This window comes from Tyto alba, unplaced genomic scaffold, assembly GCF_018691265.1.
Source record: "Tyto alba isolate M040663 unplaced genomic scaffold, T.alba_DEE_v4.0 Super-Scaffold_5, whole genome shotgun sequence".
NCBI classification, from domain to species: Eukaryota; Metazoa; Chordata; class Aves; order Strigiformes; family Tytonidae; genus Tyto; species Tyto alba.
Genome location: NW_024881326.1, coordinates 7770183 through 7791572, shown reverse-complemented (window position 1 = coordinate 7791572; position 21390 = coordinate 7770183). Strand labels below are relative to the sequence as shown.

The following is a 21390-nucleotide window of genomic DNA, read 5'->3' as shown; positions in this document are numbered from 1 at the left end:
CTCAAAAAAATGTACAAGACATGGGAAAAACCCACAGTCTCTCTGGAACGGCCCATCATTTGCTTCTGTTCCCCACAGGACAGGGGAACCCACACCACCATTTCAAAACCCCAGTTTACCCCCTCTTTCAAGAATCAGTTCAGTTAGAAACACCTCTTTTTTAGTACTGCTAGAGAGATCTCACAATAAAGTCCTCTCTCTGTCAGTACTGCAGAAATTCAATAGTGAAACTGCATTATCCATTAAGAGGTTTTGAAGTCTATTCGTTTACACAACGAGAATTACTTTTACATTTCTAATTAGGTAGCTATTAACTAACATACAGGGAAATCACACCAGCATATGAAGTTTTGCTATCAGCACAATCTTATTAAAAGGAGAGTTTAAGATTTCACTGAGAACAACAAATTAATCATGATAATGTGTTTTTAAATCATCAGATGCAGAAGTCAAGGGGGTTGCTTTTTAAAAGTTGTTTGAACCAACATATTTGCTCTGTTGATGTCAGAGTTTTATCACAGGCTTCTGTGAGAGAAAAGCTTTTTCAAATTCTTCTGGCATTATTCTATATATATGAAAATCTATAAGGTACACTAAATTCTTAAAATTAGATTATGCATAGTCATTCTTCCACTGTTACACAGGGAAAAAAACTGCATCTAGTTCAGAAGCTGACAGAAAGTCTTTAACCCTTTCCGAGCTAACGCAGCAGAGTAGATGCTTGCTGAGGTGTAACAGCTCAGAGACCCCACCAAGTCCAAGGAGACCTCAAGTACTTTCTCATCATTCTGTGATCCCCTGCAGAAGAGATCTTCTCATACAGTTTTCCAATACAGTATACCACCGGAGAATTCAACTTTGACGTTTTTAAATCAGCTGCATAAAACATACACTTTTTTTTGACCCTTTTTTTCCGGGTTTAGAAATGTGGCTCAATAAACTGTTGTCAGTATGAGGAGACATAAAAGTTAACAGACCAAAGGAGCACGTTAGTGGTACTTCTGGAAAAGCACTTGAGAGTAGTAATATGTGACTAGGCCATCAAAGGCTATGACAGAAAGCAACCATGATTTACAGTCTCACCCAGGGACTTAATTAATCCTTCCTGATTTTGGGGTCCTTTACTATCTGTAGGAGGCTGACATATTTTATTTTGCCAGCTAGCAACACAAACTACATGGACTTGGGGTAAAACTGTGAAAGCAGAAACCTTAATTTCCCACATCCTATTAAAATCCCTCTGTTCCCACGACTATTCCATTTAGATCACACAAAACAGTTTGAATGAGGTAATGAACCTGGATTCTAGAAAACTGTTCTGCAGTCTCAGTCTCCATGTGTGCCCTGAGGAAGATACCTGGCAAAGAGCTGTTGGTGGCCTTCACTGGTTCTTCATAGCCACAATGATGACAGGGATCTTCAGCCTGTTATTCCTCCCAACAATTCAGACTAACAGCTCTTTTGGCAGAGGCATCCTTCACACACTCATGTTGGAGCACAATGCATTTGTTCAAAACAAAACCAGCTTGTTCTAGCTATTCATGAGTATTCCCGTTTTGGCCTTATACAGGGAGATGGAGATGCTGCTATCATTTTAGCATCATCCAACCATAATGCTCCAAGAACTAATATGCAAACACTCATTACACAGCACTGGGTCTTTCCATCCCAACAAACTGTTTCTCTCAAAGAAGTACCTTTAAATATGTATATTTATATATTTGTTGCTGTAAACTGCTGTAACAGGGCCAAGATGGCCACTAAACAGGTGATCAAGACAATCCCATGTATTTGTTGTAGAAAGAAGTTAATTTGTGCGTTCAGTCAGGCAAGTGTTGGAGAAGAATACACACCTCACAGCAGAAGAATTATCAAGCAGTCTTGATCCATGGTGTAGATCTTAACCACTCAAATCACCACAAGTCCAATAGAAGTTAATCACAAATAATATCAGTAAAGCAGTTGTTTCTGAAATTTAATAAAAAAACAGCCCCACCAGGAATTGTAGCTTTTCTGCTATTCTGTACAACCTTCATTAATGTTCTGAGATATTAATATTTTATCATTTTCAATGAAAATTCAAACGACCACTTTAGGACAGGCTATGGCCCTCTAATTAGCACTACTAAAGTATTCCTGGTCCTTCATAGAGCTGAAGCACTCAAGAGCTCCAGTCAAACACAGAATAGAAACGGAGACAGTTCATGGGAACTTACAGTTTAACAATTCCAATCTCAGAGGTAATTTTATCACCACGTGTACTTGATAAAAGATATCTTGCTGATAAAGTCAAGTTCTGGTTTACAATTTCATTTAACTTTCCAGTTTCAAAGGCAGTTTCACGGGCAAAGCTCAGCTGCAGGCCACTACAGCTTCGCTTCTTCATTTCATATCTAATTTAGACAGTTTCCAAGGATAATCATTGTTGCAAAATATATTGATTTGCTTCTAAGAATCTTAAAGATTCTTGAAGAACTGCAATTAAGAGTTTTCCCCAAAGGATTTGTCTTTGAAATAGTAGATAGTAGTAGTGATGTATTACTTTTCTCTTGTGGGCTACAAAACTTCAGTTAAAATTCAGAAGTTGTATTTGGAAACAATACTGTGGTATCCAAATGGATTACCATTAAAGGGCCTTTTCAAGTGGATGAACTCAAGGAATCTGCACAGCATGCCTGAATTCAGCCTGCACTAAAACTATTTGTTGATTGTTTAGTCAAACTACAGCAAAGCTGTCATTTAAGGGGAATTTCTGCTGCTACATCTACCATATTAACAGGCCTGACTTTTATTTTAATGAAGAGCCAGATCCCTACAAAATCCATTGCAGTGCAATTTTCATCATGATATTTCCTAGAAAATGCAAAGATTCTTCTTGGGGATTTAGTGGGATAGATTTATGCTTCTCTCTCCACTTATCCATTGCAATGCCTGAGGTAGAAGCAGGAGAGGGAGCTGTCAGAATCTACTTCCACTGATAACTTGGTTTCCTCACGATTATGCTCTCACCTCAGCAATTTGTGGCACACATTAAATTACACTGTCAGGGAAATTTCAGCTTCAAAATGCTTCAAATTTACAGAGTACAAACATCCACTAAGTACTCATTACTTAAATGATAATTGCTGTCCATTGGCATGCACAATAGTCACAGTCTAGAGGCAGAATATGTGTGTGGGGACCTGCTCTGCAGCCATCTCGCAAGCAGGGTCAATGGGAGGTTCCCTGCAGCAAGTGCCAATGCAACTGGGCACCATAATAAGAACTGTGTTGTTATAGACTAAATAAGCAGCTCTGATGCTTGATCCTGTGGGTTACGAGGTAATTAGCTTCTGAATAACTGAAATCGACGGATGTGTTTGCAGAATCACACCAAATAAGCAGAAGCTTGGCACACAGAAGGGAGAAACAGTCCCACTGCTACACAGTCATGTTTGTTAATTCCTAGTTCCGTTCCACCAACTTCAATAGTTTTACAGCAGGAGAAAAAAAAAAAACACAGCCTGGGGTTACTAGTAAACCCTACCAAACCACCCTGCAATTTGAAAGCTAAAATGAAGTACTGCTCTTCCTTCTTTGACACCTTCACTTAAAAGCCCTCCTTGCTTCCAGGACTGCATTCACTGACACCTCTGAACAGTTTATGGAATCCCACTGACACCAAACTCCTGAAATTTCCTTGGAAATCATGTCACTTGGTGATGCGCTGTCCTTGTAAACTGCAAACCCTTTCCACTTCTCCATCAAGCCAAATCTATAATCAAGTAAATATTTTAGAGTTTTCTTCTAAAGCATTAGTCATTTACACACACCCTTTCAAAAAGCCTTCCCAGTTCCCTCTGCACAACATCTATCCCACCCTCCCATCTCTTGATACACCACTGAGTTGCATTTCTACTTGCAGCCATTCATAAATTATCTTGGAACCATTGAATCCCATTCTCCCAGAGCAGTAAGTAAATTCCACTGTTTCTTCAAAATTTTCAGGTTCAAATATTTGAGTTCCACAAAATAAACCTTGTTTCATGATAATTCTGCTCCCCCTGGTGCAGGCTGTGGAAACCATGCACACTACCAAGGATTGAACCGACGCCCAAAGCAGGACTTAAACTGAATAGTACTCTACCTCAGAGAGGATCAGGAACACTCAACACACTTGTGTATCACTAAAGCAATACGATAACTACCAAAATATTCTTCACAGACTATATCTGTTCCTGAGTTACCTAGTCCAGACTAGTATTTTTAAAATATACTCCACAAAAATAAACATTACCTCAAAAAGACCTACCAAAATGGCACTGTAACTTGCACATACACAACAACACAAAGGCTCCTGAAAGTGGAACCATTCTTTTCAACAACAGCATAGGCACTTAAGTAACAGACATCCAAGCTATCAAATGAAAGACAGAATGAAGCAACAGTGTAAATTATATTCTCTGAAAATGCAACAAACAGCTCTGTTGAGGGTTTGGTGAAAAAAACATGCACCAGAAGGGTGTAACTAGCAGCTCTAACCCCCCCAAGGAGGGTATGAAATGCACTGAGTTTGCAGAGAATCAACAAGGGAAACATTACATTCTTTCATTAGAAAGAATTTATCACAGTTCATGATGAAGACAGGCAAGCACTGATGGGAAAAGTAGCTCTAAACAAAGTGTAACTACATAGGAGACCAAACTCTGTTTGGTGGAAGAACAATTATCTGAGGGAGCCCATTTCTTCCCCAGCCCAGTCTTAATGGCAAAAGTCTCTTCAACAGAAAAGCCAATATGCTTATGAATTCATAGATGGGATGAGGAAAGAGTCTCACTGCTCACAGTCCAGTGCACTAATGGACAACTGTAATTTTAAGATGGGCTGAGACCCAGCTCAGGCAAAAAAGAGACTGCCTGAAGGAGGGACAGCGCAGTTCTCCATTCAATGAGACACATGGGACAAGGAGCAGAGGGCAAGTCCGCCATTTGAAAATGAAGCCATGATTATTATCACCCCTGAATTTACCCTACAGCTCTGAAGTCAGAGACCCATGGCAGTACCTCTCCAGGGCCACGCAGCCTCAGCTGCACTGCCAGATTTATTTGAAAGAAAGCTGGCAGTGCCCCTGCTCAGCCCCTGCTCCCCCACGGCAGGGTGGCTCCTTCCCTGCAGCAGCGCCGGGGGCTCCTGGCTCTGCACTTTCTGTCTTCCCTGGTAGACAATTTATTATTTTGCTATCCACTAGCATTTGCAGAAGGAACACAACTCATTCAGAAAAAGTCTTAGTTTGAATAAGCTGTTAACAAGGTGCATACAGAAAAAAACGTCAGAAGAAAGAACAAAACCCCAAAAACTATATATATTAAAAAAAAAAAAATTAGGCTCTGAGTACACCTCTCTCTCTAGGCAATTATATGGGTAAATTAGTTACTGAACAAATTAAGTACTTATTATAAGTCCGTTCTGGCAATATTATTTTTCCAGAAACAGTAAATTACTTTGACTATCATAATCTGTTACCTGCAGAAAAATATGAAAACTAAATAAATATATGGAAATGCATTTATCTAATAATATTTACCAAATTACACTTCCCTCTGCTGCTTGTGGCAAACTCAGTCACAGAAACTAAGGACAGGTTTGCCTTATTAATACAGCTCTCTGCCTGTGTATTTTAAATACCTTAGAGCACAGTACCATCTGTGTGTACTCTACTAATGAGCTACTTCTTAGACTGAGGAAGGCCAGCCAGCCAACACCGATTACTCAGATAGAGACTGCCTAATTTTTAAGCAATTAATGAGCTCCTCTCCCTCTCTACATAGAAGCTTCCTCTGGTTAATTCTCCTGGCATACTACGGTGTATCCTATTCTAAAGAAGGTTTCTCAAAGAAGAAAATAAAAAAATAGGAACAAAACTCAGCCCAGTACAATTCCCTAGAGCAAAGCCCAAACCCTGTGTGTAGGACACAAGCTTGAGAAGTCCCTGCTGGGACCACCGTGACCAGGGGCTGCACCGCTGCCTCCCAAGCAGCCAAAACAGGGAACAGCATTCTGCGAGGGGGGTAGCTCAGCCTCTCCCCTGCCCTAGGCTGTCTGAGGTACTAAGATACCTTTACTAACACCTCGAAGGATGGACTGGAAGAGCCAGTACCATGCTTACACAAGACCTTTGATGGTTTTATCCCCCTCACCTCCCAGTGATTTGAAAAATTCAGACACTGGCTATCACCAAATGCCCACAGCTCTGCAGCTGGGGATCGCCAGCCGTGGATGCTGCATGCTCAAGAATTACTGAATACTTAAGCAAGATGACTGGCTGGTCCCATCTCATCCTTTATGACTGATGTAATTTTAAAAGGTGAGCCTTAAGGGGGTATTAGATTATGCAAAAATAGAATTCCCTCTTCTGCCACTAAAAACTATTTCTTAATAACCTAAACAAAGTTTAAGGAGATCAAAATTACCTTTTACAGCTCCCTGTTGGAAAGCACCATAGTAAAGCATAGAATGAGTATTAAATTATCTCAGTAATTACCTTGATAATGCACAACTTTCATGTGCACAATAAAACCATTAAAGGAGATCTGATTTTTACAAGTATATTACACATCGGGATTCTGAAAGGGCAACGCTGCCTGCAAGAAAGGATGAGCTTGTCTTGCACAAACCTGAAAAACATGCCAATCATAGCAGTGAAACTGTTATAGAGGAGAGCTTTTACCCAGCAGCCCCCAGCAAAAAAAAAAAAACATTTGCCTCCCTTGAGGATGCTCATATTTACACACTAATAAGAGACTTAATGTAACATTTCAACTTGGTTTGACATTACCAAGCCACTCTCAACCACAGTGTGGAATTTGTATTTTTTTAAGTTCTCATGACCAAGGTACCCAGCATTTCACTTCAGGGGGGTGGAGGGAGGGAAAACACAACTAATTACTGTAGCACATCAAGGGTCTTCCTCACTACATGATGAGGCAAGTTGGTGACACGTTCTGCAAGAGACATCATACCAACCCTGGACATGGACCAACCAGGCTTGACAACCAACTGTTCACATGGGATCTGTGTCCTTCAGAGAAAGCCATCAATTACAGCTCTTTATGAAGGATGGAAAATGGAACAGTTCATTTGTAGACATTTCTAAACCAGGATTTAATAAAGATCTTTTCTTTATCAGTTGAGCTTTACACATTCCCTGCATAAGGTCCCCCACAGTTGCAGCCAGGCATCCCAGGTGGCTGGATTTAGGTTTCGTCTCTCAGGCACTAAGTCAGCAGCATGTTTTGCAGCTGGAACAAAACCATTTGCAATAAACACTGAATGGTAAAGAACAAATTTAATCACCCAATCCAGATGAAAAAAATCATAACGCTGTAAATAATATGATGTAAAGTCATAGTGAATAGGAATTATGTTGACCTACATCAGAAGTCGGCCAAAAAGCTTCAGCTTTCAATCTGTTCCAATAAAGCTGAGACACTTCACTCCTAAGCATAGTTTCTACTGTAGTCCCCTGATTTTCCTAAAATTACAGATGTCACTTTGAATGGAAATATTACATCCAGAACGTCATTAGTGATACACATCCTAATTTCTTTCCTGATTTTGGTTGTCTAAATCCACACCATTATTCACACCTCTCTGGTGTTATACAATGGGACAAGATTTTCAAGGTCACATTAAAAATAAGTAATGGATTCAAGGGTTCAAACCTACAATAATTATTTTCTTGGCTTGAGTTTCAAATTTGCTTTTCTAAGCCACAAGTATCAGAACAAACAGGTTTCAGAAATACTTTAAAATTAGTTTATTTTCTCAACAAAACATACTCTGTAATGAGTCTGCAACTAGAGAAGAAGCAGGTCCAGAAGGTGTTCTCCCTTCACCAGGGAGCCATGCCAGAGAGCAGTGTTGATGGATGCAGTTCCACCTCCATCCTGGAAGCCAGGAAAGCCTGAGGGATGACCTGGCTCCACTAAAGCCCTCTCACTTTCTCAGTTTTTAGATCTTCTCTGCAGGCAACCCGAAAGATTTGACATAGCCAACTGCTTCCCAGCAGGGGATCCCAGAAACAGAGGGGTCTTGACCACTATGTGTTCAAAGTCTTCCAGCTTCTTCATCCAACATCCCTATCAAGGACCTCAGAAGTCCTAGCATTCAGGTCTTGAATGCTCCAGAGATACAGAGCCTGGGAATAACCCTGCCTTTGATTCATGTTCCAGCAGTTTTCCATTGCTGATTAAATGTATCCATCTCCAGGAAAAAATATACTGTTCAAAATGAAATTGTGTCACTGACAAAGAAATTCTGACAAGCCCTATTCTGTAGAATGTGACTATATTTCTGCATTTTACCATTAACTTAAAGACATCGGAATGATTATCTCGCTACTCTTCCCCTTCCAGGCCCACCCACATATATATTTTGCTGAACAAGTAAGATAGCAAAAGCATGCATGAAGTAGCTCTGCACATTGATCCAAATAACCTTACGATCACAGAGTGCATCAGCAAAACAAAAACATAATGCTTAAATTCAGGAACAAACAATTCCTGCTGTCTTGTGAAAAATCTGATCTGATATATTAGCAACAGTATTCACAAATATTAAGTCAATTCTAACTTCAACATACTAGACAAAATCCATTAACTCTCAAATAATAAAAAACAAAATAGAAAAAAAAAAATCTGTGAAACGACTTTGCACTCAAATTTTATATGTACTTGTACAGTGGGATGAAAGGACCAGCACTCCTTTAAACAAACATGAACATCTGGTTAGACTATACACTGAGGTGTCCTTGGATAAAGCTGTTTTAAGCTATTCACACATCTAATGACAGAACTCTAGTTCTTCGTGTTGCTAAAATTCTAAAGGCAGCTATTTGGTAAGCACAGATGGAGCCCAGAGTGGCTCAAATGCAGCTGACTGCCTGCTGAGTCAGTGCAGTTTATGATCAACAAATGTTCTTTAGGTCAGAGGAGTAAGTATATACACAGGTTTCTATAAACTTGGTTACCCAAGAGACTTGATTGGCATCTCCAAGGCTCATGGTCCCTCAGGTATTCCACATCCCATTTTGAATGTCTGAAGTGTTTTTTTCCCTCCTGTGTCCCCCACTATGCACTGAGAGGACAACTAGTAGCCAATACACACAACAGACTTTTAGCATTCAAAGGCAAAAGCTCTTAGCCTAAAACTAGCGCACAAAAGCTGGTATGGCAGAATCTCTCTCCTTCTCTACCTCTCCCACTTCTAGTAGACCCATCTTACTATCTTCTATTGAAAAATAACAGAAATCACAAACACTTTTCCCTAGCACATGTATCCAAGGACATACAAGCACATTGTACATACATGTTTGTTTTGCCTCAAAACTTCTCTAGGAGACAGTACTGGTTTCCTCATCCTTGCCTAAGGCATTAGCAACACAACAGAACAGAGGGAAACATTTTCTTTATCTCTTATTCCCCCACATCACCCTCAGTGTGCTGGGCAATCTTAACATCACTTTGTCTCAGGATTATTTTCTACCATCTGTAAAGTGGGAATAACTATGATGCAAACATTAAAATGGGAATAACTATGATGCAAACATTAGAGACAAAAAGCACTTGTATTAAATACCATGGTAGTAGATGTTTACTGAAAACACCAAACAGTCCCATAAGACTTTAAGAAAAACAAACAAGCAAGCAAACAAACAAACAAAAAAAAAAAAAAAAAAAAAACAAAAAAACTGCCAAGGTAACAAAGCACTGTTAATACTACCAAAAAAATACTATCATCATGTTTCAAGGCCTCTACTACATAGCCCTAACAAGCATTTAAGCCATACACATGGTTACTGGGTGCCTGAACAGCAGTATGTCACCCAGACACAAGCAAGAGTGACATACAAAATATTGTACTTCAAACATTAGAAAGGAATTTGGGAACTTCAGGCTTTCCATTTTGCCCTGTTTCAGGCCTGTTCACTGAAAAGAAGCTGAAGCCCTCTGGGGTTGGCCCTGACAGGTACCACTTCCCCTGATGCCGCCTGCCCCAGAGGGGCTGGCAGGTCAGCTTAGCAGTCAGGGCCTGAGGCAGGCTCCTATTCCCCCCACTTCATTACAGCAACATGAATGAGACACCCAGATACAAAAGGCTCATTGCCTCCAGTTTCTTTATTAAAACCCACTGAACAATGTTTATTGCTGCCTGGATCAAACAGTCTCCTACTTATTCAATTATTATTTAATTTCCCATCTGGAATAATGGATGCAGAAATCTCAATAAATACCTTTTTAAAGCAATACTGATCCCTCAAAGATGCAAACCAACTGCATCTGTCTTACACTAAAGTGTCAAAACACCTTCAAAAAAAAAAAAAAAAAGCAACTGGGAGTGAGTTTCTATAGGTCATATGCAGCACAACAGAGCTACAGTTTTGTGAATCCTAAAAGTGGAGGAGGTTTAAAACAAGCTAACAGAAATACCCTCACGCTGCCTCTATTCCTGCCTTGAACAAGGAACCAGACAGGGAGGCAAGCGAGAAGGAACTGGTGGCAGAGGCTGGCGGGCAAAGGCAGCCTGGTTACCGTGCCTCAGAAAAGCAAAATGCTCAGGTCAGAAGCTTAACTTTGATCTATGTCTCTGTCTTCAGCAGTGGAACACTGTATGTTTTCATATCAGTATGTATTATAAGTACTAATCATGTTTCTTGTAGGAAAGAATCAACTGGATTTGGAAGGGTTAGAGATTAATAAAGTGATAAAATGTACACCCTAGAGGTGACACTGAAGCTCAGATCAATTTTGCTTTCAACTCATAGATAGGCAATCATTTCTACTCTATCTTAGTGAGTTATAACAGCACCACAATCTCACACAGGTCTATATACTAACATTTGCCTATACATGCACAGCATTAAAAAGAATTCCTCCTTTCTTCACACGTCAACAACTTGAAATACTTGACTCTGCACCTCCTGAAAAGGGAAGCCTCTGATATTTCCTTTATTATATGTATAATCAACTTCTCCAAACAAATGCCAAAAAATAACCAAAACTACATCTTAATTCTCCTTTCTCTCGCTATTTCTCATAGCGATCCCAACATCTACCTCACAATTTTACTGCTTGATGCTTTTACTGCTACATGCATGGCAAAAACAAGCAAATAAGTAAAAGAGAAGCCTCTGATACAATGTATCACAGGCACTAGCAATTTAAAACTGAAATGTACTTCACACAACAACAAGGTTCTGAAAGTAGAGAAAGTTATTTAAATTTGTTGGACAGAGATATGAGAATGCATATTAATATTCATACCTAGTTCAGTCTAAGGACCCATATTTACATTCCTTCAAATATATACAGCAGTCTATAAAATCTGCCTTAAACATGTATTCAGGTTACGAAAACCCAAGCACACTTCAAAATTGTTCTTAATCAGGCAGTTGACCAAAAGCTAAGCCATCACATCACAGATTCCCTATAGCTCCTATAGGCCCATATCCCCCTAAGTTACCTCTGAGCCTCTGCATCACCAACAGATGTCCCAAACCGAGCAGACATTCGTCTCCAGGACTAGTGAACATGCTGAGCTTGAAGTCTGTGTTCTGGGTAAGTTTGCAGCTGGTTTATACTTTCGTTTGATCTTTATGCAAGACAGACCTTCCAAAAATATTTTCATGAACAAGATGAAAAACAAAACATGCCAGAAAAATTTTCCCTGTCCCTCAGGACAGTCAGTTTTAGAGTTAGGACACACATCCTCAAAGTGACCATACTACAAATACCGAAATTAAGATCTCTTAAAATTTTTATTTAGGATCTTAAAGAAAACAAAGCAAAGACACCTTAATACATTAGTTGTTTTCATTTAAAAAGGCCCCGTTTTGGGGAGGGAAAAAAAAAAGTATTACCCAGTTAAAGGCATAGAGCTGGAAGATTTCTAAGTCATGACAGTATGTCTACTAGAGGTTCAGCTATTATTAATAAACTCTTACATGCTGCAGCTAGATGTAGAACAGATATCCAAACAGCTGACATGATGCCCATTGCAAAAGTAGAAGTTTATAGATTTTTAACTGAGGAAATGACATTTCTTCCGTGCTTTGCTTATTTCCCCGTATCCCTAAAGATCCTACCTTTGTGATTTACTGCAGTTTGGAACAATTTAATTGTGTTCATTTATTTTATTCGGATGCAGCTGCGGTTTCCCTTTTGGGAAAGGAGTCTAGCTTTAATATTTAAGTATCAGCTCAATATTTTAATTGTTTTAATTATACATGAACTCATTTTAAACAAGTGTAATAGCTAAAAATGTGAGTGTTTAAATAAATTCAATATTTAAACCCTGTCAGGTTGAGGTCACTAAAAAAAAACCCCAAACCTCTAGCGAATTATTTCCTTTCTTGTTCTTCTCTATGCATCTCCCTTCCTCCTCACCAGCAAACAGAATGTCTAAACGCTGCCAGCTGTCTCCCAGACAGGTCTGTCTAACTGCAGTGCCGCTTGCTGTCTAGAGGAATGGAAACCAAGGCTCAGAGTCCCGTAACGAGGTGTACGGACTACCAGTGCTTCACAGCTTACTTGCTGGTAGCCCCCCAAGATCTGACTGAGCACAGGAGCCTGGCTCCTCTCTTTCCACTGATCCAAACTGAACAGATGGAGAGCAGCCGTGAACCTGTGAGCAGACATAACCATGTGCAAGAGGGACTGTACATTCCTGCACCGATGACACCTTAGAACAATGGTGATTTCCAATTTCTTTTCTTTTCTGGAGCTGTGAATAACTTAACATCTTCTGGGAAAAGTAAGAGATCAGTGTACATTGATTAGTGTTGCCAAGCTTCCATTTCCTCTACTTCTGCATGTTATTTGCAGGAAGCAAAAGCTGAAAGCCTCTTTTGCATCACTCATATCTCATAAAGTGGGAGGGCTCATAGCCATGCATTTTACGTTTGTTCAGGCAGATGCAACTGCAAACAAAAAGCGAATGGTAACTGTGAGTGCTCATCCTGCAGCTCCTCCAGGGGCCCATTCCAGCAGGAGCAACAGACTTTAAGATTCAGGCTCCTCTGGGATATCCCACTCCAGGCACAAATCCATGAGTCACCCCTGATATACAAACACCTCCACTTCCATGGATGTCATGGTTTTCATGGCCAAAGTGATCAGGCAACAATACAAGAAGATTAAGCTTCAAAAGAAGTAAGCAGAGGGAAATCTTAGGCTAGAGCAGTGACAGCTAGTAGGAAAGTGAAGGTCTCCTGAAACATCTATAGCAGTCCACAGTAAGTTGTTGCATGACATTTAAGAAGCATGAAATAAAGCAAATAGTTTTTAAATTACTGTGTTAAAGCAGTACATCCCAACCATGGCAACTTCAAGGAGAGAACTTAAGACAATTTGGCTATGCCCATACACCATAAGGCATGACACTAATTCAAGCCCTTTCTCTCCCAAGCCATTGGTGACAAAGCTGGATGCAGGTGGAGGGGGAAATCAGAGATGCACTTGATCCTCTGGCATGTGATTGCCTTTTGGGTGATCCAAAAATAAAGAGGAGGGGAAGGAAAGTCAGAATCCCAGAGCACATCCATTTGACAACACCACCGAGAAGACAACAGAAAGCTCTGGCTCTGTAGCTTGGAGGACATACCAGTGCCAGGCCTGGGCCAGTTAAGCCCTGTTAACCTGCAGAAAGACTACCACCAGCTCTGCAGCCAGCAGCAAAGTAGAAACCTTGGGGATGTCTGCCCATGCTCCTCCACACAAGGCTGGCATGCCCTCTGGAGCTCTAGCATGCTGAGTCAGGGTATTTCAGCTCAGCAAATAAATACAGCAACAACAAATGGGATCATTTATTCACTAATGAAACCATGTCTAGCAAGTCAAACAGAATATATAATCTGAAAAATCTTTTGCTTAAAAAATGCAATGATTGTTTAATTGGTTTTATATTCCCTGTTATGACTATTCAAACTACTATATACTAAGGGCTTGGGAAAAGAAGTCACTTAATCAGATTAAAAGGAAATCACCTAGCAGCTGGGAACCTAACAGCTCCCACATCCTTAATTTATTTATATAGCTCCACCTGTAAAACACCCTTTCTAGGATATTGCTAAGGCTATGGTCCCATCATTAGCTGTTTGCTCAGTTTTACTTCTTAAAGCTGCCAAAAAGGACAACCTGCAGCTTTCAAAAAGCTTCTTAATGTCAGGAAATGCCTATGAAACTTAAGTCAACATTACATTCACACAGATGCTTGAGGCAAACTGTTCCCACCACAAACAGCAATCATTACTCTGTAGACATGACAGATTTCTTCTGGAGCATCTGGAAGTTGCTGCCTGTAAAGAAGAATCTGACTAGCATAATTAAATTAGCTCACCCATTTTAATTATTTTGGCACCACTTCTCAAGCAAGAAGCAGCCAAACAAATTTGTCTTGCTACAAATTTCTGTGTCATTTTTGTAGAACTGCAAGGTACTCTAAAACCTATCTGTAGCCCTCCCATGCATTCCTGTTTGTCTTCTCCAAATGGAAATATGGACATCTGATTCTATAACAAGGGCAAGTAAAGAACATGAGACAAATCTCTTTCAAATCTGTTTTTCTCTTCCCTTCCACGAGGACAGTTTCTTCAGCAAACTTTAATTCTATGCTTGCAACTGGAACACCATTTCATCACTTTCTGTTTGACATCTTATAGCCTCCACTCCCGACCTCCCGTGAGTGACTCTTGCCTATTGGCCAGTCCCTGTGTACTGTCTGCATTTGCTGTCTGGAGTTTTCATCCTCAACCTTCTCCTCTTGGGTTTCCATTCATCGGTTTCGAAGGGGTATTTTCTCACCAGTGTCTGAAGATGCCTTCCTAGCCAAATCTCTGTTCTCTTTAAGGCAACTTCAGTTTCATTGTTAATACCCTTCTGGACATTCTGCCCCTCTTTCTGACTGGCTCAGTTTTAGTGATGCCTTCGCATTACCTGAAGAAAGCACCACACCTTCTCAACGCTTCAGCCCAAGTCCTCTTCAACTCACCTCTCTTTAGATTCTTCCTACCCCTTAAACAATATATATTATATTATGTGATATTACACGCATGCTAGTCAACTTCATAATTGCTCTTGTAGTTAACACTAATCACAATTCCAGCCATTCACATAATAATTCTACGTATTGCTTGGAAAAATGCAAATCTATATAAGTCAGCAAAGACACCAATACCCTGATTTTGCTGGTTTATTGCCCTAGTAGCCCAAATCTGTCTTTATAATCAGTGTCAGCACTTTCCATGCACTGCTTCACACAGCTCTACATAACTGTCTGCACAATTTCCCTTCCCCTTTTAAGGGTGCTCACCAGCTTGGACATCCCCATACCAATAGCCAGCAAGATCCAAGACTACAGCATCCATCCAGAATACTGCTGCAGAGATCCTGTCCACAGGGTGTCACTTGGGCACCTCAATCACACCCCCTACCCTCACTGCAGCTAAAACAGACTTCCTGCTTTCAGACATCCTGCTGTTTACAGTGCAGTGCAACTGCCCACAAATAACCATTAAATTACCTTCCCCCCTTCCCACTCTCCTTTATCAAGACACCAGTAAAAAAAAAAAAAAGACCCTGAACTGCAGCACCAACACACTACAGCTACTGTCACCTTATCAAGCAACATGGTCTCATTGTTTCTTCATGCATTTGCCTGACTGCATCTATCCACTATCTCTGATCTTGTTAAAAAACAAAACAAATACTTAAATTTCAGAAGCCTCCGAGCATCTGTCCCTTCATAACATATAACATTTAGTGAGTCCCCAAGCAAACAACTGTCCTCCATATCTAAAGACCCCTTTCAGAAAGGAAGCCAAATTATCAATTTTGCTCCAAGTGCTGAAATTGCAGAAACAGAGAACGTATCACACACACAGTATAGTGGAAAAAGAAAAAGCAAAAACCAGAAATCAATAGTTTGCTCCACACAGCAACCTAAAAATCAGCATGTATGACAATGAATATTTAGGGTGAAAACCAACTACATGATCATGTACTTGCGAAGAAACTATAATTTTATTTTGTGTGCATTTTTCCCTTTCATCTTATACTCAACATATACCAACTCAATCAAATGAAAAGAACCAGCTATTCACTAGTGGGTTATATTTAGCAATAGGCAGTCTAACATATTAAAGTATTTTTCCCACCAGTACTCAACCTGAATTGATACTGTTGACAGCTGCCAATAACACAAGGCATTCTGCAGAGTCAAAGAACGCATATTTAAAAAAGAAAATTAAAGGTAAACTACCATCTAAATGATGCTATAACCACAGGCATGTTACTTCTACAGGGGTGTAGTTCTGGTAAAGAAAATGCAAAGGCCCTTCGTTGCAGCCAGGTGATGTCGCCTGGCATCAGTGAATCAAGGCTGCTCAATTATACAGATCTCACAGGGGTTCCCATCCAGGCCAGTAATAGCAGTTTTGAGAAACAGGAACACCATCACCCTTAGCACAGTTTAGATCCAGCTCCACTGTGGCCAATTCCCAATATATTCATGACTGCTCTCACAGGGCAAACAGGACTCAAGGCACAATAATCACAAAAATAGGCTGTAGAGTTCTTTGGTTTAGCAACATCCATTCATACTTTCTAAACCAGTAGGAAGAATTCAGCCCAGCATCTGGTGGTTCCCAAAGCAACGCCTCCTACCCTGAGACGTGACATCTAATTCTTTGTAATAGATGGACCAATAGCTTTTCTCCTGCTCTCAAGAAGTGCAGAAATTAAACTTAAAACTGGCCACACCAACTGAAGTCAGTAATTTCTGTTTGTACCTGCATTTCTAAAAGTGTTGGCTGAAGACATTGAGGACAGTAAGATCAATGGAAGCCCTCACATTTGCATGTATAGCACACTAGTGGGAAAAAATTAGGAAGTTAACTTGCAAGTTTAGAAATACAACATTTATCCTGCATCAGGTACCTGCCCACATACACAAGGCTCTAGCAGACTAACAACACTATGCAACACCGCAGATAACCTACTTGTCTGCCCAAAGCCCTTCCAAACTCGTAGCTTCCTTGAGAAAGGCAAGCAGTCTCACAAAGTCACTCCCTTTGAGGGAGGAGAGCTGCAAGAACCAGAAGTCACTTCAGGCTCCAGTATAGATGAAACGTTATCCAGATCAACTGTCTATCCTGGAAGGAGATGCTCTAATGTTTCTTTAGAGTGTTCTGTTGCTATTATTTGTTTTTAAAAGCAGATGTAAACATAAAACAACTCCCACTCCCACCGTCAGAATAATCAGGAATTACCTATCCAGGAAAGCTTTTCCCACTTAACCCTATATATGATCATACATACGGCTGGCATGACTTTTTGAAAGATGTCTTTCCAACATACAAAAAACAAAATCATCCAGACTTAAAAGTCACCATAAACCACAATCATCGTTAAGAAAATCCCTCAGCATCAGTAAGTGATCGGACATTAAAACAATGCCAAAGTTGTTATTACCTTTGTGGGTTTTCAAACCAGCTCAATCTTTTACTATTTTTTTTTAATAAAATAAAACATAAGGACACTTTCAAATAGCTTAACATCACATCAACAGAACATTATATTGAGACAATTCATCCTGTAACATCTGGTAAACAAACCATATTGACATACTGGTTATTACTTTTTTTTTTATTTTTGCCCGAATAGAAGTATATATGCAAAACAAAAAGTAACCATCTAAAATGCTTGATTGCATGAACACTAGGTCCAGATTCAAAAGTAAAAATATTTTTCTGTGACTTACCAGAATTTCTCTTTGACACGAGCTTCAAATTCATGCTGACTACAGTACAGATCACAAGAACCAAGAGAACAAGAGGCTTCATCTTTCACTTTCTGTGACAGCTGAAATGCAAACATAGTATGAAGTCTGAATCACAGCTCTTCACTACAACAAAGCAGCAGCTACAGTTAAACATTTCTCAAAGAACCATTACAGGGCAATGGCTTAATCTAGTGACTTCTGGGTTTATTTTTATGCAGAGGTAGGAAAACATAATGGTTCAAAGTAACTGTCTATGAATAATTTATCTCTGACTATAACACAAAAGGGTTGGGTTTTTTTAAATGGCACTGAAAATATTATTTTCCTTTAAAAACCCACAAGACTTAACTGTTTATTTGAAACAGTATGGGCAGTTTTCCGTATGTTATTTAACCAAGATCCTGATGGTAATGATTAGTTTTGTCTCATACAAACAGGCCACATGCTTTAAAAAAACTTCACATTGTTCAAGAAAAGATAAAGAACAGGTTATTCATGCAATTTCTCTTAGCAACCTTATTTCCACACTGGTGACCTTGTAAAAGCTCCTACAATGAATTAATGCTATTCCAGAGATTTGTCCTACAAAATGAGGTAGACAGGTGAACAAAATTCAGAAATCAAAGAATGCACATCTCGGGATTCTTATTAAAAATATAAAATTAGTCTCGCCTGTGAACTTTAATACCTATTTTATATTACATACATGAAAAAAAAAAAAACTAGGTTAAAATTGTATTTTTAATTTTATATAACTACTGGAACTAATTCTGTTTTCATTTACAAGTACGAGGTCATTCAAGAAAACATAGCAAGAGCAAACTGAGGCTCCTTATCTGCACTTAAAAACAGGTAGAACAAATCTGAACTCCGCAAAGCCCATCTCTCTCTCTCTCTATATATATATATATATATAATCTCAAAATGAGAGAGAGATGCTTAATTATAAGCTAGAGTCCTCAAACATATGCTTAGCTTGAAGTCACAGGCCTTTAAGTGGCTCGACTACAGGAATTCATCTCCATATCATATACAGACCTTAGATTAGGACCCTCATTCTCAGGTAAGGAGGGCAGTCATCTAAATCATTATGAAATTATTATTTGCGCCAAAATATTCAGCAAACATTTTATACAAGTTTCCTTTAACTAAAAATGCACAAAACTACCTGCATTAGTAGTAGAAACAAAGGCCAACAAAACAAAATCATTCCTTAAATGCTGTACCACACCCTCCCACCCAGCCCACTCAGAGGCACCTTCTACTCTGGGACAAGCCCAGACCCCTGCAGCTCTGAACATTTGTTCTATCTGATAAACCAGCAAGAGGGTGCAATGTCCTGCAGTTTGCTGAAAACTATTCAGTTTAATTTGAGTTTATTACATCAAATATTCTTCCCTTGTAATTTTACTACCAGCCTACTCTTGTGTGAAGAAAATGTAAGGAACCCTGTATAATCTTTTACATGATGGCAATTATGCTGCTATTCAATTATTTCAAAATTACCACTTACAACTGAAGTTTTCCCCCTCTCACCTTACCGTACTGTGAACTATAAATAAATAGGCAGTGGATTTCCACACATACAATCCCCCCCCCCCGATTATATGTTCCCATGAGCACTTTATGCCTATTGATTCCCCACAGTAACAATGCTAAAGGAGTTTTCAAGGAATAATAGGCACTGAAGGCTGTCTGACAGTGGTTAATGGTAGAATTAGTATTCATTCTTCCTTAACCTTTCCTTGGAGTACCCAAATCCTGAAACAAGCAAGGCCATCTTGACAAGAGAGCTTAAACAAAAAGTAATTGAACTAAATCTTTTGACAGATAATTGTAATGATGATGTTATGCTAGAATGCTTTTCAAGTGTAGCTTTGCAAATTACTTTCTCCACTTTCCTCCCTTCAGTTATTACAGCTGAAGTATGTAACTCCTAGGTCTTTTTTCATGTGGGCCCCTCCATCCCCACCCCAAACAAGCTACGCTGCATTAAATACGCTTAAAAATTCAAAGCAAGTTCTGCCAGCCAACATTAATGCTAGAGATAGGGGAAAATTCTTGGTTCTGTCAGCATTAATAGGAGTTTTGCTTTTTGAAGCCCTGGCCTCAACAAGGCAGTCTGTGTCCGTACCTGCAAAAATCAGGAAAAGGGCAAGAAACTACTCTACCACCCAGTCATTCACAGCCTAGCCCAGAGCCTCAGCTCATCACATCTGACACAACCCCACTGAAGCCGGCATGAAAATACACATCAGAGTTTAGGGTGTCATCTTCACCCTCTTAGACATCCAACCAGAAGAAAGTAAGATCAGTCATACCAATGTGACCAGCGGGTTACTGTCCTGAGACAGCAGACAGCTACAGACAGGGCTGTTCAAACTGCCATACCATAGATGATTTTTTTAAACATATAATTTGACAAAGAACACAAAGTACCGTATAAGATATATTCCCCCCAGAAAAATGTCAAGCAGCCAGAAGAGGGACAGTTGTATGTGTACCGGACAAAGTCTCGAAACTTTCTCAGGAGGAAATTTCTGGGCCTGAGCCTGCCAAGACTCCCACGATTTCTCCCAATGGGACCAGTCTCACAACTCCCTCCTCTGGGCCATTCACTCACCTATGAGGCAGTAGGATGGACTAGAGACTCAAGACAATCCTGTGCTAGACCTATTAGCAGTTCTGGAAATAAATGAGTGGGAGAGTGCTGGTAGGTCTATGATCTGATGAAGAACACAAAAAAAACTGTGTTATCTTGAAGAGATATGAGATGGAATAAACCAGTTAACATTCCATACCATTTTTCTAGAAACAAGGCATTTTCCTCCAAGGAGGGCTGATTTTGTCATTTGACAAACTTTCCCCTCATGGGCACTGAGCAGCATTTCCCTGAGGAGCTGTTTACTCTCATAATGCCAATTCCAAGCAGCTCTGAGAAGGGGTTCACAGCTGTAACAAGAACACAGTACTCTATTGGATACACCTCACAAGAGGGGGACCTAGTTTAGGACCATTCCCAGAAGAGTGAAGGAAGAACATCTTACTTAATAAGGATACAGAAATACTAGTTACAGCTAATTTGTCCAAGATCACTGAGAGCAGAGAGACACAGAATATAAGTGCTTTTTGAGAAGGCTGAAAGAATCACTAAACAAGTTAATCCAGCCCTTGTTGTGACCTGCCAGATTGCATTTGTATCGAGATAAGTAAAGGGAGGTTCCTACCATCAGAGGAAGAAATGTAGAAGCAAGGTGTAACAACCTTATTCTGAATCACTCCACTGCTAACAAGGCCACCCCTTCCCTCCTCGTACCATTTGATGCTACAGACCACAGACTTCAGGCAGATTTCCCAGACTGCTGTAAGCACTCAGCAACTACAAGGGCACCAGGCTACGATGCAGCACAAATTCTGTTCTTCTAACAGAAACCCTGACTCCCATATGATGCCTAATGCTCTTCACCTGCATTGACAAACCTAGTTCTTTTTTCTGAGTGCTCAGAAAACAGGGCTTGGGAAAGTGTGTCCCATTTTCTTCATGTACCTCTTGCTGTCCTTCCAGCACCCACTTCA

At 39.9% G+C, this 21390-nt stretch overlaps 1 protein-coding gene across 9 annotated transcripts in view; it reads right to left on the bottom strand.

The window, feature by feature from the left end:
• The window catches only part of IL1RAPL2 (interleukin 1 receptor accessory protein like 2), a 394699-nt gene that overhangs the window by 360749 nt on the left and 12560 nt on the right, over nt 1-21390 (bottom strand). For 8 of the 9 annotated variants that reach the window (XM_032996140.2, XM_032996138.2, XM_032996145.2 and 5 more), the window contains one exon: nt 17794-17894. In XM_032996140.2, the coding sequence (XP_032852031.1) occupies nt 17794-17875 (82 nt within the window). In that variant the 5' untranslated portion in view covers nt 17876-17894. Of the gene's footprint in view, nt 1-17793; nt 17895-21390 lie in introns of those variants that run through there. The other variant, XM_032996146.2, reaches the window with a different exon arrangement.